Genomic DNA, 25,243 nt, shown 5'->3' with positions numbered 1-25,243 from the left:
TGATAAGGTTATTTTTACCTATTTCAAGCAAATATTACTTGCGCTGCCTTGATAAGCACATTTGAACTTAATTTGAGTTCTTTAACACTAGATATGAGCACTTTATCTTAAAAGAATCCATTTCAAGTGTGGTAGTTTTATTTTAAGCAATAGTGTCAAGTTGAAAACGTCTCATTTCAAGCAGAAATTCACTTGTTATTTTCTTATTGCATTAAAGGTCATAATTCAAGTTATTTTTAACTAGAAATTAGTTTTAACAACCACTTAATTGCATTAAGTAGTAAACGTGACCTAAATCACTTAAAAAACACAGTCAAATATACTTGCGATACTTGTGGATTACCACTGATCACAAGATGCTCAGTCAGAAATGTTGTCATAAACCACAAGTTTTCCTCAAACTCGGTGGCAGGATCGAATTCACTCGAACGCACCCAACTCAAATGTGGCTTGAGCTGCATGCCAGTGATGTGAACTGAAGCAAGTACAAGAGCTGTGCCTTTCGACTTCAAAAGCTAAAGGTAAGTTAACATAATTTAACCTCTGCCTACTTTGGTAATTCGTCAGCAATATTGAAAACAAAAATGTTTGTAAAAGACCAAGACTTCTGGTTGAAGTTATTAACTTGTTAGCAAACAAAGCTAGCACACTTGACGTCAGCTAAGACAGCTAACCTAGCACAATAATTCAATTGAAGCCATGTCGACTGAGCTAACGTCTCTCATATGTTTTAAACTAGTGCCAGGTAATACTATGTCAGAAAGTGTCCCTAGTAGTCTTGTCTGTAAAAAGTAAGCAAGTTCAGAGGATTCATTTAGTGTGAATGTTGGTGATATAATAGCTAGTAGCTGCAGTTAGCTCTTAGCTAACTAGCTACTCTATAGGTTAAGGATCCCCCACCCTGAGTGAAGCTTCGACTTGAAGTTGAAGATTTTTTTCTTTCTGAAAGAGTAACAACCCTTTTCTTTAAATTACAGATGGAGCAATTGGACAAGACAACACAGTCGCTTCTGGAAGGTAAGTCTATGATAGTACATATGATAGAAGATGGTTAGATAAAGCCAAAGATTGTGGCTAGACTGGCTATGCATGGTTTCCCTAGAAGTGAATATAGTTAGTTAGCTGGCTGGCATGGAGTGGCAGTAAGAAATGTAATAACAAAAATAGTAATAAAAACTTAAAGCTGTGTAAGGGATAATGTACAGTGAGGTGGTCATTATCGCGGCATAGCCGATATGCTACTACACTTTTCCTTGAATCTCAGCAAACTGGTGGTTGTCACTGGAGGGTTCTAACACCACTACATTTGTCATTTGTACAAGTGACCCATTACATTGACTTGCAGCTTACTCAGTGCTCTTATGTATCCATAGTTTCAGGGTCATCATAAATATTGCACATTAACTTATACCACTTTGTTTGCAGCTGCACAGGCCATTGCCTTGTTGGAGGCGCTCCCAAAAATGTTCCCTTACCCAACCGCCCCTCCAAGAAAAGTCGGCAAGTGAGGCACTGTACCATGTTCTTGAGGTGGGTTTTAGTGTCAGTACATAATGCTTTCATTTGTGAATTTCATGTGTGTGGTTTAACTTCATTCTGCCCCCCTCCCCCAATTTGTTGCTTTCAGCCATCTGAGGACGCCAATGTCTTCTTGCGTAACTGATGACCTTGCCAAGGGACATGCTTCTGGAATCCCTCATGATACTGATGGGATGCTACTATGTGTTCCAGTTAACATATTCCAAGTGTATTGCTAGGCTATTGTCCATAATACAAACAGATTTTATTCACGAGAGTGACAAGACGACAACATATAAAAAGGTGCTTGCTGACTGTCAAGCATTCATCCAAACCTAGTCTGTCTCTCCCTCTCTCTTTGTCAACCTCCTACTGTATGTCACTCTTCTGTATGTCTCACACAAATTCAGTGCCTACAAATACACAAATTCAGTATAATGGTGCCATTTTGCAGAACAAATGTTACAAATGTTTCAGTGATCTGATGCATGACTTGTAGTCTTGCCTTTTTAATCATCAAATTCAAAACCCAGACCCATGGTGTCACACAGCCAGCGCAGGAAGAACACAGGGTTGCCCCCTGACTGCAGGGCCTCCGTGGGCCCCCCCTCCTGCAGGCCCGCTACGCCCCCAAAATCCGCCCGACTCCCAACGGCGGAGGGAAGCTCTGGATGAGGGGGAGGGACGGCGGGAGGAGGCCTTGTGGCAAGGGAGACAGGTTTGGGAACAACACTGGGGGCCGGTTGGGGAGGGGCGGGTTGTACCTGGGTGGGACCGGGGTCTGGGGAGGTAGGGGCAGGCTTGGGAGAGACAGGTGCGGCGGTTTGGTAGGAGATTTGTTCTCAGATGGTAGGCAGTTGAAATCTAAATAAGGCGCTCCTGGGGTTGCATTTCAATGAGCTGAGGGAGAACCTAGGCATGTAATGATAAACAGACACCTTCAAGAAATGCTTGCTTGTGTGCTCAGTGTGGGGGCTTACTTGGGTCGTCTTGTTAAAAGCAAATGCAATCGGTTGAATAAATAGAAGGGTCATGTGCACATTTGCAGAACTAGCAGGGTGAGTTTATAATTGCTACAGTGTACAAGCGATGGTAACAATACAATACATGGAAAGCACAGCATATTACTACTTAGAACAAACACAATACGCGATACAAATGTGTGTGTGTGTGATTTGCCACTCCAGCGGGGGGGGAGGTGCCATGCCTGTCATACCTGTCGGGACTGGTCGGCAGTGCAGAGGAGGACATCCAGCTCACGGTCAAGGCAACTCCAAACTGCTTCTTAAAGGCTGTAGTGAACGTACATACAAACACACACACAAATTGGCTAACTTAAATGCTGTGGTGAAGAATACAACTGGATACAAAATGGATGAATGAATAAGCAAAGGAACAAACGCATACATAGTGACGAATATTTCTTAAGTACCACAAACAGTTATTTACTCCATTTGACAGATGTGCTTTTTATATGTAGAGTAGTCTTAGTGACAGAGATAGTTTCGAAACACTGTTAATGAACTAAGAATATATTAATCAAGTGCCTGTATTAATAATTACCTTGTATGAATCATGTGCTTATGTAAGCGGGAACATGGCTTTCCTGTGTTTCTCTGTGTGTGTAACTTAGATTATTAGGTGCCACTTAGTCTGAATATGTGTAAGACCATGTTTGGACCAGAGGTGAAGAAGGGTCTTGCATGGCAGAAAGCATAGTAAGATATCCTCGGATGTCAGAGACCCACCACGTGGTTATCCCTGCTGACAAAGTGTTTTGGTGTCAGAGAACGCTAACTTCTATCTATATAAACCTTGTGTGATGTGTTTAATATTGCTTCTCTCTCGTCTGCTGCAGTGTGGGAGTGAGCACGGGCTCCCTCTCTCTCTGGGAGAGGGCCCGTGTCTCTCTCTCTGACCTGCCGGGACGTGGGTGAGCCCAACGAGCTTGTTGTTGTGGTTTAATAAATATACTTATATGCAACTCCGGAGTCCTGAGGTAACTTGAGTGAATTTTCACCTAACACTAACAGTAGTCTAACGCTAAACTACTATTTTGCCCAACACTCAACCATTATGTTAATCTGAACAAAGATCATTACCAAATCCAAACATGTATAAACTTTGTGCTGCTTGCCGGTCACATCTGTTCGTATTTCCCATAAAAATCACGCATCTGCAATCACATTCTGGACCTCTGGAGTGGCCCCTCTTCAAAACAGACTTTGAGTAGACATCTCTTGATAATATCAACTACAAATACTGTTAATCATGCAAGGGGATGTCATGAACATGAGCCTTAGCACCTGGGACTCCACTCCTACACCCTATTTGGATATGCAGCTCGAAATGTCTGTGATGTACGCCAGTCAATCTTCATTACCCAAGTGACCAAATATAAGCAGAATCTGGAACAGATCTAGCCCTGATCTGGTGCTGATATGGCGGATCAAGGGCCAGACCAGTGACAGAGTCTCTGCTGCACTGATGAATGAATTAACCTTTTTGAAATTGGAAAACATGATTGATTTAATATCAAACTATGTTTGCATGAGCTGCAAGTCAATATCCCATCTCAAAACAAGCGCAGCATAGCAAAGATCCTTCGTTAACATCCACTGCGTTTGTCATCGCTTAAACAGAGGGACTACTAGTTGAATCACAGTCTGAATATTTACTGAGGTACAGCAACATTTCATCGCTTTTGATTGCCTAGTACCAAGCCACATTATAGAGAGATCATGATTATTAATGCTACCATTTGCGGCTTCCATCACAAACATACACAATCCAAAATGCTGGAGTGAATAGATCTGTACAGACACACACACAATCACTGTTAACGGCTTCTGAAGACCCTGCAATTTCATATTCTTTTTAATTTATTAGTTAATCAACCCTCCTAAGCTAACATAAAGTATGCGGTCCCAGGCACCCAGCCTACCTTGCACCACCACCTTCTTGACCATGGACGCGGTGTGATGGCTGGAGTAGGTGGCCAGCGCCGTGGTCTGCCTCTCCTGCTGGGGCCTCCTGCACCGCCATCAGGGCGGGCCGCTCCAGGCCACCCGGCAGGCCCTCCAGAACCAGCTGGTGCAGATGGTAGGGTGTCTGTTCTTCCTGTATATCTAACTGGGGTCACTTCAGTAGGGGTTAAAAGGTTGCGAAGGAGCTGACCTCTTCTCGGCTCTCTCACCTCCGCCTTCTGCTTCTGGAGAACATCCTCTCAATGCCAATGCTGACGCCCACGCACGGAACCTTCCGGCTCTTGGGGTCGAACATCCTGACCAGGCCGTCGTAGCGACTGGCCCCTGCCCACGCTGACGGGCCCTTCGTCTCCCTCGCTGCCATTGGCCTCCTGAGGGGCAAGGACTGGGGCCACACCTGCCTGGGTCAGGATGGCCTCGTAGATCACACCGGTGTAGTAATCCAGCCCGCGGGCGAGGGACAGGTCAAACACCACCTGCACAAAAGACATTACAGAATTACCATCACAGACATACCAGCTACAAACACATAGAACACAGAAGAGTTGAGGACAAATATAACAAAGCCTATTGTGTCTGCACAGCCCTAGCACTGACTCCTTAAGTTAAGGCAGCAGCATCAGGGCCAATGGTGGAGGAGTCAAAGCCATTCCACTACTACTATTTAGCGCTGTCAAAATGAACGCATTCATTTTTGCAATTCATTTGAGATATTTAACGCATTAACAAATGTTATTATTTCAGTTAGTCCATATGTAATGACTGAAAAACCTGGGGGCATGCAACCCAACACAGAGCATGGCTGAATGCACAAGCTTGCAGATTTATCGAGCACTTCGCTGTTAAACAATAGTGTTTGAATCTAAATATACTTCATGTTGACCCTACATTCATTCTGTGATCTTACCATTTAAATATCTATTGATAAAAGCTTAATCGCAGCAAATAGTGCAGACAATTAGTTATTTTGTAATTTATTCTATTGATTGATTGACACTTCTCTAGTTGTCCAAATTGGTGATTGCAAAAAATTGGTGGGGTAATTTTCCCACCGTAAATGGCGCCTATGCTGGTGGGTTTAATAGCCTAATAGAAATCGACCTCACATGCTGTCTTGTCTCAGATGCCCCAATGGAAATAGTTAAAACTCATTGCTTCATTAGGCTGTATTATTCAGCATTCTGCGGTGTATAATTTTCATAATTTCTATAGCCGAAATAAATAAATAGACTAGCCTATCTATGTAGCCTAGGGTTACTCGTTTTGTATGGAAGCGCAACAATTTGGGGATGGTGTTGATGTGTGTGTTAAAAAAGAGCAAACGCAGTCGTTTTCAATTAGTTTCGTTGTGCGACACATATCAGCCGTAGGGTAGGCCTACTGAAGAAATTATGCGGTGAGCCACTGACACCTTGTGGAGCGAATATGGAGAAAGGAGAATCGGTTGGTTAGGAGGACCTACCAGTGGAGTTTAATAGTCCACGTGACTAGTTTAGGTTTAAACCATCGCTCAACTGCAGGTAAGGTAATGACGTTTCAATCGACTTTTTATTTCGTTTCTAAATGTTGCATCAACAAACTTACAAAATCTTAAATTCCCATTTGGCTTTGAGTTTGTGTGTGGTGAGGTTCTCCTTAAAATACTTTTTAAGAGTTCATGCTCACCTATTCGCCTGCTTCCTTACAGAAAGCCACGAGTAAACAATCATGAGCGAACACCAACGGGTGAGTGATATTTGAATAATTAATACAATATATTTAGGCCTGCCCAACTATGAACACAAAGTATATATTAAGAGTTTACGCAGTGTCCTGTCAATGCCAGTCACCCATTTTTTTTTTAAACTGAAGATAGTTATATGCGCCAACCAGTTGTTGAAAGATATAAAAATCTGCATCGGGGATGCTGCCATCTGATAAATCGAATAGCTCCTGTTTAGAGTTCTACAAAATATGTATTGAATGTGCATTGGCATTCCAGAGAAATGTTGTCACTTCACAAGCAGACGATGTTAAGGCAGCGGAATAACAATAGTTATGTGTTTTATTTGAATGTTTACTGACTTTTGCAGTCTCCTCCCGAGAGATTGAAGGCCTTGGAAGACTGGCTTCAGACGACCAACACAAGATTAGCTCAAGTAAATGGTCAGCGGAAATATGGCGGGCCACCACCAGGTAAGTAAGCTTTTAATGCGCTCAAGCCCATACCCCACCGACCCAAATTTTGGCTATCAGTTTTGCTGCAGTTTCCACTGTTTTGTAACATCAGCATGTGGAGATGAACTCTAAAGAAATGTTGTGATTGCGACACACAATGAGGCTTATAAAAGAATGTCTTCATGGCTCATGCAAGAGACTACCTGTAAATGAGAGGCCATGCCTCGCCTTTCTGTCTTTAAATTTGAATCTGGCCCTGGGCACCTTTGCCATTTCAGGCGCAATAGCATGCAATCTCTGGGTGGATGCAGAAATGGCAAGTGTTACGACATTTGAAAAAAAAAAAAATGGCCACCGCTATACACCAATTAAATAATGGATGGACAACCTGTTTTCCCTAGACAACTAAAGAATAGCCAGGTGACAATCAAGGCTGGGGCCTTTGGCGAAAGTGGCCAAGCTGACACAGCTGTCGTCTTCTCAGCCGCGGTATCCCCATCGTCTCATCTGCCTATAGGCTACCCACCAGCCTTGTTACTGCGCGCTGGTGTTGGGGATTATTTCCCGCACCTGGTCCTAATTATGTTTCGTGGTTAATAGTCAACTTGGTGACTCATATCGTTGCTCATTTCTGCTGAACGCGGCCTGCACGCACTTATTTATAACAACGTTTGCTTTCAGCTGTCTCATGTAGTTCTCTCTAATTATCTCCCCTTACTCCTTTAGTGTGTTCTTGATACTCTCTTGTATACTCTGCTGAAAAAGACAAACAATAGAAACCATCACAGAAGTCATGGTGGTTTTCAAAACAAATGTCATAACAAAATAGGGTGTTTGGAACACATTCCATTAGGATTTATTGGTTTGTTTAGGTTTCCATTATCCACTAGGTATGAAATACCAAACATTAAAACCAATTTTATTCCAATTATAATTACTAAAACTATCAGAATTTCCATTATTTGTCTCTATTTCTTTATAACAGGGCAAGGGTACCCACTGCTGGGTTTGTGTGAATTAACATTTAATAATGTGCATAGTGGGTTACGTCCAGCTCTGTAATCGCACAGCATCCTGCACAGGAGAGTCCTCGTCAAAACACATCTTGAGATGTCACTTAAGGCTTTCACTGTATCATGAGCGGTAAATTAGGGTTGAAGGGATGTCACTTTAATATAATGTTTGAAAACAAGCTCATTTTCTTTAAGTATAAAAGTATTACCACATGCCCCATAAAAAAAAAAAATTTTCTCTGTTAGGCTTAGGCTGTTTACATATTGTGTTGCAATATACTTAGTCTACTGTGTACAAAGCAAAACATGTAGTGAAAAAAGACGTCCAGTGGTTCCACAGGCAATGAGTGTCACAGTCATGGACACAACTTTGATCATGTAATGTCTGAATAATTACATGATCAAAGTTGTCTGAATAATGTCTGAATAATTACAAGACCAAGTGTGCAATTTACCAGTCCCTTTGACAAGCCATTTTGAAGCTTTTGCATTTCAAAGCATGTCCTCATTCTCTTTGCCTAAATCATTCCCCACTGTTGCCTGACTGGTGGCATACAGAAAAGGCTTAAGTCTTCATTTGTCTGTTTCCAGATCATACTTGCAACAGCAAACAAGCTGGAGATATTTTAGCCAGACTAGGAAACTGGGACATGGAAACAACTTTTTGCTGGTTTGGCCACAGCACCTTAAATAGATCTTGCAGGGTATGAAAAGGAAGGATTTTTAAATAAATGATATATTTGGTAGTCATTGTAGAGCGGTCAAAACCGCATTTTGTATAAACTAACTTAAGTGAATCATTAGCACATTCCGATAGTAGAATATTGCAGTAAATTTAGTCTTGAAGGAACAACAAAACTGAATAGTCTTTTCTGTATTCTGTAGAGATCGTACATTCTTGATGTCCGCAGTATAACATAGATGAAAGGACCTCTTGTGTGACTTAAATGAAATGTTCTGGTCAGTAGTAACACTAAGGTCTTGACAGGTGCTTAATGTAACATTATGTAACAATTTTACATTAAAATTACAGCTTCTAAATCATTTTGGTGGCACACTGGTGGCACGCCACCATGCCTGGTATGCACTATGTAACTTTGGTGGACAGGGCGTGACCCCTCTCGCGAGAACTACATAAGGCTTTATGGCACCACCTCACACAACAGCTAGACCCTTCTGCGAGTTATAAGAAGAAGCGAGCACAGTATTATCTGTATAGACATCATGGCAGAGGTGACAATGAAACTGAGGAAGACGTTGTCGGAGAAAGCGAGGAAGAGAGAGAGGGTAACCGAACTGGCTTTTATTCGTTGGCGACTCGCTAGTTTTTCATCATAAACATCCCTGCCAATGTTGTTTATGAAAGACTGCAACGTAGGCTGTAACTTTATCTGTGTCATCCCTGTCTCACGGAAATTTGTAGTTTTTCCAGATGCCCAAAGTTATTGACCTAGCATCCAAATAAATTCATGTCACGTCAAAAAATTTGATCAATATTTGTCAATCTCATGCAAAATAAGCCTTGGAAATTTGCATCCTTGAAAACCTTACTCCGCTAGCTAGTAATAAATTGCACTGTCCAATGTATATTATTCACAATATGTCGCCAACTAAATTTGATTTAGATTAATTAGATTAAATAGCATGGAGGTAAATATTGTCGAGATTATCGAGATATTTATTTTTGCATATATATTTTTATTGATATATATTTACATATTGCCCAGCCCTAACGCCAAGGACATATAAATAATTATTAATATTAAAAAAACTTTTAATAGTTGTACAATTGAAACCGTTTCAAAATAAGCAAGAATGTACAGCATGCTAAGATGCATACATTGAACTCTCCAGAAGAGTGATACTTCATGGACCTTGTCTCTACAGTACAAGCCTTCTCCTGTCTATTCCAAGCTACTAGCAGAGCTGAGCATAGTTTTACTTGTGATGGTTACAATGATAAACTTCTTTTATTATTATTATTATTATTTATTTACTAACAATAAAAACACTTTGAAAAATGTTTTAGGACTTTTTTTTAAATGCGACATTATATCACTGACAGATTGAAATCCTCATTCACAGTATTGAAAATTTGCATTTGAAGTGAGATGCGTTATAATTCCAAAACCAGCACAAAAGAACGGACTTAAATTCTGTATCTGTAAAATTGTAGGTTCAATCAGAAAGTGCGTTCACATCAGCATCACCACATGCTCTGGTGACCACCAAATTACGACAGATGGATGAGACCACTCATTCTATCAGTTCTTCTATCACCCGAATAAGAGTCTAAAATTGGCTGTGTGGGAATACTGTGGCTTTTTCAGAGACCCGCAAGGTACAGTGAATTATGTTGGAGTTTGTTATTATCAAAATATGTCTACTCGAAGTGTTTTGAAGAGGGGGCACCCCAGGGGTACGTTCGTCGTAGGATTGAAGCTAAGTTAATCAATTGGCCTTTTAGCCCGTTAAGATTAGCGAGCTGATTGAGAACAGCAAATATCGGTTCGTTAACGGCTGATCCGCATCCAAATCATGTGGTTAATTTCAACCAGGCTAAACTTACCGGGGCATTTGCGCGTGCACGTCCTACTTCAAAAGGCAGGAAAGGTCGATCACCAAAACAATGATTTGGTAACGGTATAATGGTTCTAAACTCAAAGAAAATTGCTCTTTTTTTCTCCGCTGGCGAGCAGGAGATGAACATGAACGCTTATGAAGAATACAAGACCATAATCATGGCAAAATTCAACACCGCCACCGCTGTGAGAGCAAGGTGTGTTGGGATGTTTATAGGGTGATATCTATGTATGACTAACTGACGGCAAGTGTCAACTAGTACAGAGGTTCTCTCTACCGGTTCGAAAGTACAAGGTTGCTAGTTCAAATCCCCTCACCTCCTTCCTCGATATAATTCTACATTTTCTTGTAAGTCGCTTTGAATAAAAGCGTCTGTTAAATGACTAAATGTATTAATAACAAATGCAATAAATTGAAGCAGTGAAAATAAATTGTCTGTATTTCTCTCTATTCTTATCATGAGTCCACCTTAATCATTTTCTACAATAATGATATGCTATGGTGTACTAATAACGCTCATATAATTATGAGTGCTTTGTTCTCCGCATCACCGACACTACAAAAATGTACCACTCGCAAAAAAGCGCAAGACAGTCAATGTTCGACTGTGGTGTTTGCAATTAATGACTCGAGAAGGTCTTGTAAATGAATGATTCCTTGTCGGCTGAATCGGTAGCGCTCATACAAGAATAATTGATCTTGGCGATTGCAAAGAACTCTCTCCCTCCGCTAATCTTATTAACTATCTAATATCAGTCCTTGGTCAATGGGATCCCTCCTTTTTCCGGGGGTGTGGCAAGCTTATCCAGCTACACTTAAGTTAGCCTGCCCTGGAGCAGGTTAGTGCTAATCGATATGTAACTATGGTGATTTATCAAAAGTTGCTTCCACGAACCAAAAAGAGGGGCGTTTTTTATCTTAACCTGAAAATTAGCTCGCTAAACCGCTTAGCGAGCTACGACGAATACCCCCCTGAGGTCCAGAATGTGATTGCAGATGCGTGATTTGTATGGGAAACACAAACAGATGCGACCGGCAGGCAGCACAAAGTTTATACATGTTTGGATTTGGTGATCTTGTTTCAGATTAACATAATGGTTGAGTGTTGGGCAATATAGTAGATTAGCGTTAGACTACTCTGGACCATGACTTATAAAATCACATTTGTCAAGAAGTAAATGATCTATTCTATTCAAATTTGTTGTATTTAAGAAATTAAGTTGGAGAAAGTACTTGCCCAAGGTAAAATATTACTAAACTTTTCTGTCACCTGTGGGATCGTCACCTCTCATACCTCCTTGCTATGCAAAGTGTACTAAGGTGAATGTCACAGTTAATATTATTTATATTATTTATAAATATTATTGTTTCTTATTCTTGCTTTCACTTGCATGAAAAATGCATCTTTACCAATGAGAAAGGTTTGTTGAGTTTTGAGAGAATTTAGTAATTTATTTATTTATTTTCCTTTTGAAACTGGAAAAATCCATCTTTACTAACGATAAATGTTTGTCACTAAAGAGCAGGCTTTTTGAGAGAAGAATTGAGAGAATTCTGTCATTTATTGATTTTCCTTTTTAAACTGGGGGAAAAAAAGTTAAAAAAGCGTCTAGCCCACAGTCTCATTGTAAAAAAAAGTTAGTTGAATAAAAATAAACCACATCTCGCGTATGCGTGAGTATTTATATGATTATTATTTGGTGTGTGTGTTTTTCTAGACTGGTCCGGTCCTGCCCCTGGTGCTGGGTGTGAGGTCTTCTTATGCCAGCTGCCGCGTGAGGTGTTCGAGGACACCTTGGTCCCCCTGTGCCAGTCGGCCGGGCCCCTCTATGAGTTCCGCCTGATGATGAACTTCAGCGGCCAGAACCGCGGCTTCGCCTACGCGAAGTACAGCACGCCGCCGGCCGCCCGCGCCGCCATTCGCATCCTGCACCGCAGCACGCTGCCCTGCGGCGCCTCGCTGGTGGTCCGACTGAGCACGGAGAAGCACCAGCTGGTTCTGGAGGGCCTGCCAGGCGGCCTGGAGCGGCCCGCCCTGATGGCGGTGCTGGAGGAGCTGGGCGAGGGCCTGGTGGGGCTCAAGCTGAAGACAGCCGTGGTGGGGGCCCAGCAGGAGAGGCAGACCACGGCGCTGGCCACCTACTCCAGCCATCACACCGCGTCCATGGTCAAGAAGGTGGTGGTGCAAGGTAGGCTGGGTGCCTGGGACCGCATGCTTTCCCTTACTTTAGGAGGGTTGATTAACTAATAAATTAAAAAGAATATGAAATTGAAGGGTTTTCAGAAACCATTAACAGTGATTGTGTGTGTGTCTGTACAGATCTCTCCACTCCAGCGTTTTGGATTGTGTATGTTTGTGATGGAAGCTGCAAATGGTAGCATTAATAATCCTGATCTCTATAATGTGGCTTGGTACAAGGCAATCAAAAGCGATGAAATGTTGCTGTACCTAAATATTTAGACTGTGATTCACCCAGTAGTCCCTCTGTTTAAGCGATGACAAACGCAGTGCATGTTAACGAAGGTTCCTTGCTATGCTGCACTTGTTTTGAGAGGCGGGATATTGACTTGCAGCCCATGCAAACATAGTTTGATGTTAAATCAATCATGTTTTCCAATTTCAAAAAGGTTAATTCATTCATCAGTGCAGCAGAGACTCTGTCACTGGTCTGGCCCTTGATCCGCCATATCAGCACCAGATCAGGGCTAGATCTGTTCCAGATTCTGCTTATATTTGGTCACTTGGGTATTGAAGATTGACTGGCGTACATCACAGACATTTCGAGCTGCATATCCAAATAGGGTGTAGGAGTGGAGTCCCAGGTGCTAAGGCTCATGTTCATGACATCCCCTTGCATGATTAACAGTATTTGTAGTTTGATATTATCAAGAGATCTCTACTCAAAGTCTGTTTTGAAGAGGGGGGCACCCCAGAGGTCCAGAATTTGATTGCAGATGCGTGATTTGTATGGGAAACACGAACAGATGCGACCGGCAGGCAGCACAAAGTATATACATGTTTGAATTGGGTAATGATCTTTGTTCAGATTAACATAATGGTTGAGTGTTGGGCAATATAGTATTTTAGCGTTAGACTACTCTTAAACTACTTCACATATAAAATCACATCTGTCAAATGGAGTAAATAACTGTCTATTCAAATTTGTTTTACTTAAGAAATATTCGTCATTATGTATGTGTTTTGTTCCTTTGCTTTTTCATTCATCCATTTTGTAACCAGTTGTATTGTTTACCACAGCATTTAAGTCAGCCAATTTGTGTGTGTTTGTATGTACGTTCACTACAGCCTTTAAGAAGCAGTTTGGAGTTGCCTTGACCGTGAGCTGGACGTCCTCCACTGCACTGCCGACCAGTCCCGACAGGTATGACAAGCATGGCACCTCCCCACCCCGCCGGAGTGGCAAATCTACCAAACCGCCACGCCTGTCTCTCCCCAGCCTGCCCTTACCTCCCCAGACCCCGGTCCCACCCAGGTACAACACGCCCCTCCCCAACCGGCCCCCAGTATTGTTCCCAAACCTGTCTCCCTTGCCACAAGGCCTCCTCCCGCCGTCCCTCCCCCTCATCCAGGGCTTCCCTACGGCGGTGGGCGTCGGGGCAGATTTCGGGGGCGCTGCGGGCCTGCAGGGGGGGGGGCCCACGGAGGCCCCGCAGTGGGGGGGCAACCCTGTGTTCTTCCTGCGCTGGCTGTGTGAGACCATGGGTCTGGGGGCGCCCCACTATGAGCTGATGCAGCAGTACACGTGCGCCGATGGCTACCAGCACTTCCAGTGGAAGGTGAGCATTCCGGGGCTGGCCGTGCCTGCTTTCCCCGTGACGGCCCACATCCAGGCGGACCCCGAGGTGGGGGTCAGCGGCCTCATGAGGCAGGCGCAGTGTGCCGCTGCCATGGAGATGCTGCAGAATGTACTCAACCCTCCCCAGGTCTGACAGCCTGGGGTGTCGAGTCTCTTTCTCTTACACACACACACACACAGTTGCCAGCTCTGTTAAAAAAAATAAGTTTGTAAAAGAAAAAAAAGCTGTTGAAAGAACTTTTGTAAAAGAAAAAGAAAAGTTCATCAAGTTTAATAATATTTTATTCTTTTTATGGAGCTTTTACTGTTTTAATTGTTTTAATTATGCACTTTTTTGTATTTGTTTTAAAACACGTGTTTGTTTTGTGGGTTTTTTGCACGTTTTCTTTCACTTCCCTTCTCATTTTTGATGTGCTTATGTAAATAGTTTGCAGTGTTTTGGATTTGATGATTAAAAAGGCAAGACTACAAGTCATGCATCAAGATCACTGAAAAGTTTGCAACATTTGTTCTGCAAAATGGCACCATTATACTGGATTTGTATATCTGTAGGCAGGGCTGCCATTGATTCCCAGTACGGTATAGGCAGTACATGAGGAATTCTGTGAAGTTTGAGTTACTCTTTCCAAGTTGCGGGCAAATAAGGAAGCGTGTAGGAGTATGGATTGAAAACTCCCATGTAGTTTTTACTTCTAGTACAGCACATACACACCTCTGACTACCTAAGATGGTAGACCTTACGCCTCAGTGGCCAGTGAATATCAGTTTTTAATCACCAAACCCATTATGACAGGTTCCTGAATTATACACACTTAAACTGCAAGGTATTCTAGTTGGTATCTGTGCTCATCTACAGTTCATTGGTCCTTGAATATGCAGTGTGGTTTTTCCAAATTCACGAGTGGACACGAGACCCAGTAATCCCCGAGTACTATGGTATTATAGATAACCTATTATGCTCAATTTCAATGTTCATTATTTGATTTTGGGGGTCTACTAGAATAGATTTACATGCTTCAATGTTCGAAAAACTAATTTCTCATGCTGTACATCTCTATTCACCTTCTGTTACTTCTGCTACTGTGTCTTTAAGCCCCTCACCTCCAAATGAGCCCAGTGTGCTCTGATTGGCCAGCTAGACAGGCAATAAGGATTGTTATGAGATTGCATCATCTTGTAACAGTGGAATTTCAACGAGGCCTTTCAAGCAGCTGAGAAAAGTAGTTTCTGTGGGAGTTATTCCCTCTGGCGGGTACTTTGGGCTTTAGAACTTTGTAGACTGTTAACATGCAACAAAAAAAAAAATATATATACAACACTACTGAAAACTGGGCAAAGAATAAAAACGTTCTCTACATTGCTGGTGACACCATCAACCTGACACCATTGACTCAAAATGAAACAATCTGTGACTAAAACCTTTGTCATGATCCGATGATGACTTCTGATGGGCGTCTTTATTGTTACAAGTTAAATCCTCAGTGGACCATGAGAGTGTAGAACAGAAATGGTCACAGAAGCAGATCCTTGTGGTCTTTAGCAGACAGCAGCTGGTTGGACTCCGCTTAACCCAAAACAAGTGGGGTCCACTCCATGCTCAGTGGGACACAGCTGCATTTCAAAGACCCACATTAGTCCTACCTGAACATACGCTGGGGCGATTAGACAGAAAAAGAAATTCATTCAAACTTCATGTAAAAGTCAGACATGTATGTATGTATGTGTGTGTGTGTGAGAATGATGTAAAAGTCAAGCGTGTGTGTACGAGCGAGAGATGATAGATGATGGTAAGACGGATTCAGTCAGATGGGTTTGGCTATATTTGGTTGGGTGGCCTTAAGACTCAGAGGTCCTCTTCCTGATTTCCTCCACCAGGTCTGCTCTGGACACATCCACCTGCAAACATACATGATGTTAATTGAAGTTAACAAATAAAACAAACACACACACAAAAAGGGTTGTGTGGATATCATTCCTTTCAATCTCATCATAAATGGAAGATGTGGCGTTGATGACAATACACATTGGCTACGTCTGTATGAGGTAGGGTGTCTGTTCTGCCTGTATGTCTAACTGGGGTCGCTTCAGTAGGGGTTAAAAGGTCGTGGAGGAGCTGACCTCTTCTCGGTTGGCGACATTGCGCAGCTTGACGACGCCGTCACGGAGCTCTTGCTCTCCTAAGATGGCTACCAGTGGGATCCCCGTGTCTTCACAGTGCTGCAGCTGGCTTAGGAGTTTTGGGTTACGCTTGTACAACACCTCCACCTGAGGTAAAACATTTTTTTTATTAAAACACACACACGGACACACTCATAATCAGATGAAGAATACACAATATGTGAGAATTTGTAGATACAGAAATATGACACGCTTACCTTGATTCCTGCATTCCACAACTCTGAGGTGAGTTTGAGCCTCTCTTCTAGAAGGTTCTTCTGAGCTGAGGCTACAAGCACCTGTGTTTCTGTCGTGCGTACCTTCTCTGCCGAAGCCTGGAAACACATAGTGGTACTCAGCTCAGCGGTAACCAGTATACTTGTGTTCTAATATTACTTCATTACAAACACATGGCACATTCCTGCGTTTAACTTCAGAATATTCCATAGTACCTAAAATTCAGATTGATGTAATAAAAGGCATTTTTCACATGCAGATGTATGGGTGCAGTAATGGGTGCATACACAAAAAAGTTAGACTTTGACTAAGGCCACCTGGTTTCTGTCAGCTTTCGAAAGTAGCGTATCAGATATGGTCACTACTGATAGGGGAGTGGTTCAATGTGCTTGGTGTATGATTGATATAAGGTGAATGAGTGTATGGGTTATTGTGATGCTGTTTGACATGTGCTGGGGGGTAGGGTTGTGCGAGTGTGTGCTGTGATGCGACGCGACCTCACCTCCGCCTTCTGCTCCACGATGGAGAAGATCCTCTCAATGCCAATGCTGACACCCACGCACGGAACCTTTCGGCCCTTGGGGTCGAACATCCCGACCAGGCCGTCATAGCGACCGCCCCCGGCGACGCTCCCCACGTTGACGGGACCTTCGTCTCCCGCGCTGCCATTGGCGTCCTTAGGGGCAGGGACTGGGGCCACACCTGCCTGGGTCAGGATGGCCTCGTAGATCACACCGGTGTAGTAATCCAGCCCGCGGGCGAGGGACAGGTCAAACACCACCTGCACAAAAGACATTACAGAATTACCATCACAGACATACCAGCTACAAGCACGTAGAACACTGAGAAGAGGCCATCTCAAATACAGAGACAGGAACAAGTTGAAAGAGTAGCGGACAAAGATAACAAAGTCTATTGTGTCTGCACAGCCCTAGCACTGACTCCTTAAGTTAAGGCAGCAGCATCAGGGACAATGGTGGAGGAGTCAAAGCCATTCCACTACTAATTAGTGCTTTCAAAATGAACGCATTAAAATGTTTTATTATTTCAGTTAGTCTATATGTAATGGCTAAAACATCTGGGGGCATGCAACGTAAACACCAAACACAGAGCTTAGCCCAAATTCACAAGCTTGCAGGTTTATTGAGCACTTCAACTTACAAAAGACGCTGTTAAACAATAGTGTTTAAATTTAAATCGATTTCATGTTGACTCTACATTAAATTCTGGGATCTTACCATTTAAATATTCATTATTAAAAGCAATTGATCGCAGCAAATAGTGCAATTAATTTGTTATTTTGTTATTTATTCTATTGATTGATTGATTGATTGACTCTGACCTTGTCTGTGGTCTGGAACAGCTCCAGGTAGCTGAAAAGCAGTTTAATATCCGTGAGGCCGGCAACGGCCGCTTTACTCTTTGACAGTCTAGGGTCCTGCAACAGCTTCTCCGCCAGGTCACTCCCTCCGGCTACACACACACACACACACACAATATACAGAATCTCTCGTACATTATGGAAGGATGGGTGCATGTACGTGCGCACATGTGAGTGTGTATGTGTGCAGGTGTGTGTGTGTGTGTGTCTTACCTTTAATGTTGACATACTCTCCAATCTGATCTGCCACCTCCTCTGTGAGGCCTTTCTCCTTCACAATCTCATTCTTCACCTCCTCCCAAGACACCTACAGCACACACACACACACTTTAATCTGCGCTTCTGGCTAGCTGGATCAAGAGTTAAGGATGACCATTCTCAGAAGCTCTTCAGAGATGCACCATCAAAGTGATTCTGTGCGTGTGTGTGTGTGTGTGTGTGTGTGTGTGTGCGCCTCACCTTGTCCAGTTTGTCCACAGAAGAGCAGATGGTACGGAACTGTTCTTGAGGAACTCCACACACATCAAACATGCCATCCAGGATCCTCCTGTCGTTCACCTGAAGCAGATACACATTTACAAAACACATCTCCACCTAATATAGACCCCTTCAGACACACACTTCCTCACATTTACAAACACATCTCCACCGAATATAGACCCCTTCAGACACACACTCCCTCGCAGACACACATTTACAAGCACATCTCCACCGAATATAGACCCCTTCCCTCTTCTCTCAATGACCAATAATCCCCATTACATCAAAGGTTCAGGTCATACATTCACTTTTCTCTGTTCCCTATGCTCTCCTGCTTATTCCCCCATGCCCTCCCCAAGGGGTTAACTTGGGATTTGTAATCTGTGTGTGTGTGTGTGTGTGTGTGTGTGTGTGTGTGTGTGTGTGTGTGTGTGAAAATACCATTGAAACTATTTTGTTATCTCTGATTGTGGCAGTATGAAAAACTACTGCAGATGACAACCTTTTTGTAAGTGCACTCTCCTGAGCATCAGTATCAAATATAGGAATGGTGGTGTTGGGCCACTAAAAAAGGAGAGAATATTAATACAAATTAACTAATTGAAAAGATTGGTCCATTCATATAATTCCATTCAAATGGAATTAATTTACATTCTACAATATTAAAATACACATAGTGTTATGTACGAAGCTGAATGTTGCTTAATTTATGGTGACCACTAGGTGGCACCTGTGTCATGTATAATTTCTCGTTAGTAATAAACCAGACCAGGTGAAGTGATAGAACAAGCTACAAGTGTTTCCGTGTTGCTCTGTGTGTGTGCGCGCATGTGAAATGGTTGCATGTAGCTAAAACGCTAAGAGGCAACAAAACACATAGACATTAACTTATTGATAGCTAGGAAATGATCATCATTACCCAGCCATGGTGCAATTTGAGTTGCTGTGATATTCTGCTCAAACCACGCTAGCTACCTGGACCGTTGAACTTGCCATCTAAAATAATGTAAGAATCCCTTCCTTCTTTCCTCCTTCCACACACACACAAGTGTATGGAGAGCTCTCAATTGCCTGCCCCTTCCCTGACTTGTGCAAACACACACACACACACACACACACACACACACACCTTGATAAGGAACTCTCCCAGTTCCAGCTCGCTCAGGATCTCGTAGACAATCTTCAGACACTCTGCATCAGGAATCATGGGGTCATACTGGCCAGCAATGTCAAAATCCTGTGGTGGGAACACGTATGGTTAGTCCACACACACAGAAGTATATCTTACACAACCAACCCTGCACTGCTTATGGTATCTTACGTCATATGGTGTGACAGGTGGCTATGAAAACATTACGCCTTTAGGCCATCACAGGTTAAATGTAAGGGAAAGAAAGACTCACGCATTGGTAGAACTCGCGATAGCGTCCACGGGTCATGGCTGGGTTGTCACGGCGATACACCTTGGCGATGTGGTAACGCTTGATGTTAGTGATCTTGTTCATGGCCAGGAAACGGGCAAAGGGCACCTGAGGTAGGTGGTCAAGGATACGGCAACCAGTGGATTGCCAGTCAGCCATTGGACTGGCGTGTGTGACTCACATCAGCGCAAACCCGCAATATTTATAATATTAATATCATTTATATATTGATATAATATAATTATATTTATTTTAATATTTGCCTATAAGCATGTTAAGAAAAAGAATCCCGAGAAAATAATGGGGGAGTTTGGGAACGACTACTTTGTCTACTGCTAGATCCAACACCTTGTGAAGCTGGAGATCAAAGTCATGATGCTGATTCAAACAGGAAATGGCTATAATGAATGGTGCTCTGGACAAGGTGTGGGATGATTTCCCAAAGAGAGACAGTCGTGTCTGTTGCAGATTTTGACATGCACATTACTTTTTAAGTAAGTATACAGCTTCACTGTATACTACATCACTTGGTGGAACTGTCAAGAGATTTTCTATGCACTCTGATGAGCCTGTGTACAGCCTGGGCTTGCTCCTGACACTTCTGCAAATAGCAAGACTGTTAATCATATTATGCATATGATGTAAATGCTGTGTAAATGAAAATTATGTAAAAAATATATATATATATTTCATGCAGTTAAATCACATTTTGAAAAACAATGTCACTACAAAAGTCATAAAAGCCTTATCATTAAAAATATTGTTTAATCAACATTAAATTGTAATTGTCGATTTTACAATCTTAGATATTTCAACATTCTCTTGGTTTTCTCAAAAATTAGCAGCAGTGTTCTGGAATTCTACTGGTTACTATAGGGTTAAAACATGGACTTATAACTGAGCCCACTTTGTAGAAAATACTGTTATATATTGTGTATCGGTATTCAGCCTAAAAATAACCAGGATATATTTTATATCTCTCAGCCCCACTGCTAGGTCAACAGAGCAACAACATTCAAGTCATACAATAGTGATATTAAGGGGTTAGATGAAATATATCTTATGCTATGCATTTTATGTATTTAATTTTTTTTTTTATTATCTTTATGCAGTCTATCACTGTTTTTATGCTCATTTTAATAATTATTATTATCATTATTATTTTTTATTTATTTATTTTTTGCACTATATGCTAGTTTTTATGTTTATTTGATGTCTATTCTTATGTGGATCAATGTGCATGTCATGTCTTTGTGCAGCACTTTGAGCTGCATTCTTTTGCATGAAAGGTGCTATATAAATAAAGTTAATTATTATACAGCATCAGTCAACATCATCTCCAAGGATACAGTGAGGTCATACCTCAGAGCCAGGAGTTCCCCTCCCTGGTCTTTCAGGTCATAGATGAGTTTGGAGTCTTCACCGTACTTCCCTGTTAACGTTTCCTTTGTGAAACAAACAACACAATCACCACAGATCAGCCTAGGACTTACAGTTAAGACACACCCAAAATACACAAAGGCACCATAAAGAGCAAACATGGTTCCTTGTCAGCCATATTAAGCAAACAGTTAGTCTGACCATCATTACAAGTAGAACAACAGACAGAGCAATATTTCAAAATGTCTGTTATGTCCCTGCGTACTTTGAGTTCAAAGACCGGAGTATCAAGGGTCTCGGCTCCATGGCGCTTGAAGCAGTTGATGATGGTCTTAAACACTTTGTCCCTGATGGCCATCTGCTTTGGGTTGTAGTCCCTGGTGCCCTATGTGTACACAATCACAATCACACATACACGTTTGGTGAAAATGACAACAACAACAAAACCAGCAGGATTTTGAAATCTTGGAACTGCATGCTCACCTTAGGGGTCTTGAGAACGAACACGTGTTTGCCTTCATCTCCTCCTAACTGCAATTTCAGCTGTAGGAGTTTGGCCACTTCCTCATCAATCTGCAGGGTTCAAACACATATGCGAGATGATCACAAACACACATAGGAGAGACAGGACCAAAAGCTTCTAAATACCCATCACTTGAATACTCTCACTTTAGATAACATTAGACTGGTTTATTATGTGGTTTAACCAATTCTAAATCAAGCAGCCAGAAGCTTATTGAAGTGTTATATTTTTCATTTAAATAGGCTTTGCTTGACCATTCCTAAAAAGGTTGGTGTGGTGGGTGAGTGTCTACCTAATGTCTAGATAAAGGCATACCTGTGGAACGGTCATCCCAGAGAGAGACCGTGCCAAGTGCGTCAAAGGTCCAGCGCATCGGCCAATGAGTCCATCATAGACACGCGGAGCAGTCAGAGCAGTCAGTCGCAATACAGTCATCATGATGATGACAAAAAAAAAAAAAAACCAGCAGTGCAAAAGACAGAAGAAAAGACAAGAAAAAAAAAAGACAAGAAAAATAGAGGATAGGCGTGTTCAGTTCATTGGCACACCATCAGTGTGACGGCACAAAAAAGGTCCCCATGTTGAGGTGACATATCATGGCGCACCATGGAGGTCATTGCATCATTGAAGACAGGTCACAGGTCATTCCAAATGGTCAGGCGGTGCAGCAGTTCAGGGACGCATCAGATTTGGAATCGTACCAGGAGACAGAGCAAGTTGAGGAGATGATGGTGGAGGATGGTATCCGTGGCAACAGGCAGTAAGAACAGGAGAAAAGTGATCAGCAACCCTATCGCTATGAGGTGTGGCATCACGGCGACATGGAGGCAAAACATGAGAGGAAGCCTGGGTCAAAATCAGCCGGATTTCAACGAGTGGTAGGGCAAGACATCCACATCACACTTACAATGGGGATTAACACACATCAGCAACGCTTGTTGTCAAACCCAAACCACAGTGCAATTACAGCACAGATCTACTTGGACCACAACTGGGTCCTGGCACCAAACACATGGCAAGGGTATTTGACAGGCTCCAACAGATCACCTGCATTTTATTAAAATGCAATAAGAAATATTACATCATAATGTATAAGATAAGTCACCCAGCTACTCTAAATGTGCACATCTAATCAAATTCAGTCTCAAGAATTTCTGTTAGAGAGTAATATATTTAAGTAAATATTTCAAACTATGGCAGGCAGACAGTTATTTAAAATGTTAAATTAACCTTAGTCGCTAAGCTCTCCTGTATGTTGCATTTGTTTGTTTTGACGTTCTGTGCAATGTGGTTGACTATGTAGTTTCTAAAACAAACTTCCTCAATTTCTGACTTGACAGGTGTCATAATAGACACAGAGTTACCACCTTTCAATGGTATGCTGGCGTGAAGATCGGGGAGATTGGTCAAAACAGGTGTATTATTGGTGAGACAGAACATAAAAGCCTGTCTTACGCCGGAAGCGTGGGAGATGGCGACCGTGCAGTTTTAAATCTAGACAAAAGACCTAACTTTTCTCAGATGCCTTCTGCTAACTGGCTATGAACAGTTCCTTGAAGCATTATTGCTTACTGTAGTAGACTAGTGATTTTTATTATTATTTTGTATGCTTTTATTTCCTATCTTTTACTGTTTTTATGATCATGTACTGACCTTTTGCTTTTATTTATGTGAAGCACATTGTATTGCCATTGTGTATTTATTTGAAGCACATTGAATTACCACGGTGTATGAAATGTGCTATATAAATAAACTTGCCGTGCCTTGCACAGAACGAGCTAGGTAGCTATCTAGCATAGCAAGATTGCATCAGACAGCTAAAATGGCTTTATGATACATATGGGTTGGATAACCTAAAGGCAACGATATTTTCAATAACACAACTGGAAAGTAAACATTGAGTTAAGTGTACCGTAAATGCAGTAACGCTAGCTATGCACTTAAATGTACAAGTTCACCGCTAATCGGAGTTACTGAACTTGTCAGCGAACACTAGCCATGCGGAAGAGCTGTCCCCTTCCTTGCTTGTCTGACTAAGGGCAAAATAACAGAACAGGGTGTTGGATTTGTATGGGATTTTGTTAACAAGACGACGGGCTGCCAGGCTGAATAGTTCGACCGACGTGCAGCTTTTGGAAATGCTCAAGCCCTAAACCATGCTGTATCTGTCTGTCTAGCTAGTTACGATTAGCTAAGTAACGTCACTGCCACAAGCAGTTCAACAAACCCGTGCGAACGGATTCAGATGTATTGTGGACATGCCTGAAAGGATACTGACCTGTTCCTTACTGGCTTTTTCGGTCTTGAGCTTCCTGACGACCTCTCCTTGCTCTTTGATGGCCTGTTGTATCTGCTCCTTGTCAGCCATGGTGCTTTTCTCACGGACCGGTGTATCTGAATGAACTGAACCTCCCCGGCGGTGGGAGGCTGGTAGCGTTGCTTCACATTTACGTCATGGACGCAACCACGTCTGCATGCTGTCCAATGATATGCTCCTGGGAACCAAGAAAAAAAAGTGCCATCCAATTTCTCTTTTTTGTGATTTCCTTACTAGTTAGGCTTAAATAAACATCTTACAATTTAGATTTTTTCGAATTAAATTTTACAACATCTCCATTGTAATGGACAAATGGACCATATTAGTTTGAAAAGATAAACAAACTTAAAAGATAAAAAATGAGCAGAGAATGCATGTAGTAATGTACAAACAAGATTAAAAAACAAATCATCTTGAAAAAAGACTGGAAAGCAAATCTCTTCCTTTTAACAATGCTAATCCTTGAAGCTTGATTTCCTGCACCTCATGTAGGTTTTACCTTTGTAACCTCTATTTCTGCATCTCTCTGCATGCTTGATATCCATCATTTCTGGCATGTGTGTGGCTCCCAGTCTGCACACAGATGGCTCTGGTTGTGGGATTGTTATTTTGGCTGGTGGTTCGTATTCTTCGTCACTGTCTTCATCGGCATCAGGTTCTGGACTGTCTAGACTGTCCATCAAGTCCTCGGCCAGGTGCAATTTGAAGTCCAGGTACTGGTTGGTGTCCTTTGTTGTTCTGTTCACTGCTTTGCTGTCAGTATTGGATCCAAGAGTTTGTAATGGCAACATCAAAGAAGTGACTAATCACTCTTGTTGTCCACTTTATGGTCCTGTTTGCCATGCGGTAGAAGCTCAGCATACGATCGCAGAGGTCCACAACACCCATGTTGTCATTGTATTCTTGATCACTGCTGGCCTTCTCACCTGGACACATTTATTTTCTTTTTTGGACCACCTGTTGGAAATATCTTCAGGATCTCTTCCATGCACAGTGGAGGCCATCAGCACTGCCTTGTTGTCATACCATTTTGTGATTGCCAGCTCAGGATTCATTCTGACTACTGAAACGGTCGTTCCTCTCCCTTGCTTTTTCATGACCTTGTCTTCTGGCAGCTTGCATGCCTTAGGGCACATGTGTCAAACTCAAGAGCGATTTCATCTGGCCCGCCGGCTCCTCTGAATGTTGCAAAATGTTCCATTGATCTGAATGGGCCACGGTGTAATTTTATTTGGCCCGCCACATAATATCTATCAGAGCTGGCCTGCCGC

General features: G+C 42.3%; 2 protein-coding genes and 2 long non-coding RNA genes across 7 annotated transcripts; 2 read left to right on the top strand and 2 right to left on the bottom strand.

Moving 5' to 3' along the window:
- Nucleotides 1-272: 272 nt before the first annotated feature.
- On the top strand, nt 273-1,908 carry LOC116217941. The gene is made up of 3 exons (XR_004162603.2): nt 273-1,017; nt 1,426-1,530; nt 1,628-1,908. It is a non-coding gene; the product is annotated as an uncharacterized LOC116217941 (long non-coding RNA).
- A 96-nt stretch (nt 1,909-2,004) lies between these two features.
- LOC116217940 lies at nt 2,005-5,324 on the bottom strand. Its single transcript, XR_004162602.2, has 4 exons — nt 5,277-5,324; nt 4,463-4,981; nt 2,735-2,810; nt 2,005-2,430 (listed from the first exon to the last, which is right to left on the bottom strand). It is a non-coding gene; the product is annotated as an uncharacterized LOC116217940 (long non-coding RNA).
- A 381-nt stretch (nt 5,325-5,705) lies between these two features.
- Nucleotides 5,706-14,262, top strand: dnd1 (DND microRNA-mediated repression inhibitor 1). 3 transcript variants are annotated; one of them, XM_012831256.3, is made up of 5 exons: nt 5,706-6,025; nt 6,193-6,230; nt 6,578-6,680; nt 11,977-12,447; nt 13,566-14,262. In XM_012831256.3, the coding sequence occupies exons 2-5, from the start codon at nt 6,213-6,215 to the stop codon at nt 14,207-14,209; spliced, it is 1,236 nt and encodes a 411-aa protein (XP_012686710.2). In that variant the 5' UTR covers nt 5,706-6,025; nt 6,193-6,212; the 3' UTR covers nt 14,210-14,262. The 3 variants fall into 3 exon arrangements, with proteins under 3 accessions (XP_012686710.2, XP_031443124.1, XP_012686717.2); XM_031587264.2 differs by having other exon boundaries at nt 5,706-6,030; XM_012831263.3 differs by lacking the exon at nt 5,706-6,025 and having other exon boundaries at nt 6,097-6,230.
- A 1,234-nt stretch (nt 14,263-15,496) lies between these two features.
- Nucleotides 15,497-24,107, bottom strand: hars (histidyl-tRNA synthetase). Of its 2 annotated transcripts, XM_031586891.2 has the most exons (14): nt 23,934-24,071; nt 21,971-22,451; nt 21,616-21,705; nt 21,398-21,517; nt 21,102-21,197; nt 19,735-19,860; nt 19,461-19,568; nt 18,311-18,409; nt 18,065-18,158; nt 17,813-17,943; nt 16,973-17,251; nt 16,452-16,568; nt 16,195-16,341; nt 15,497-15,972 (listed from the first exon to the last, which is right to left on the bottom strand). In XM_031586891.2, the coding sequence occupies exons 2-14, from the start codon at nt 22,091-22,093 to the stop codon at nt 15,913-15,915; spliced, it is 1,590 nt and encodes a 529-aa protein (XP_031442751.1). In that variant the 5' UTR covers nt 22,094-22,451; nt 23,934-24,071; the 3' UTR covers nt 15,497-15,912. The 2 variants fall into 2 exon arrangements, with proteins under 2 accessions (XP_031442751.1, XP_012687567.2); XM_012832113.3 differs by lacking the exon at nt 21,971-22,451 and having other exon boundaries at nt 23,934-24,107.
- Between the last annotated feature and the right edge of the window lie 1,136 nt (nt 24,108-25,243).

The sequence above is a fragment of the Clupea harengus genome, chromosome 20 (assembly GCF_900700415.2).
Source record: "Clupea harengus chromosome 20, Ch_v2.0.2, whole genome shotgun sequence".
NCBI lineage: Eukaryota > Metazoa > Chordata > Actinopteri > Clupeiformes > Clupeidae > Clupea > Clupea harengus.
Note: the sequence above shows the minus strand (reverse complement) of the source record. Positions and strands in the feature narration are given on the sequence as shown.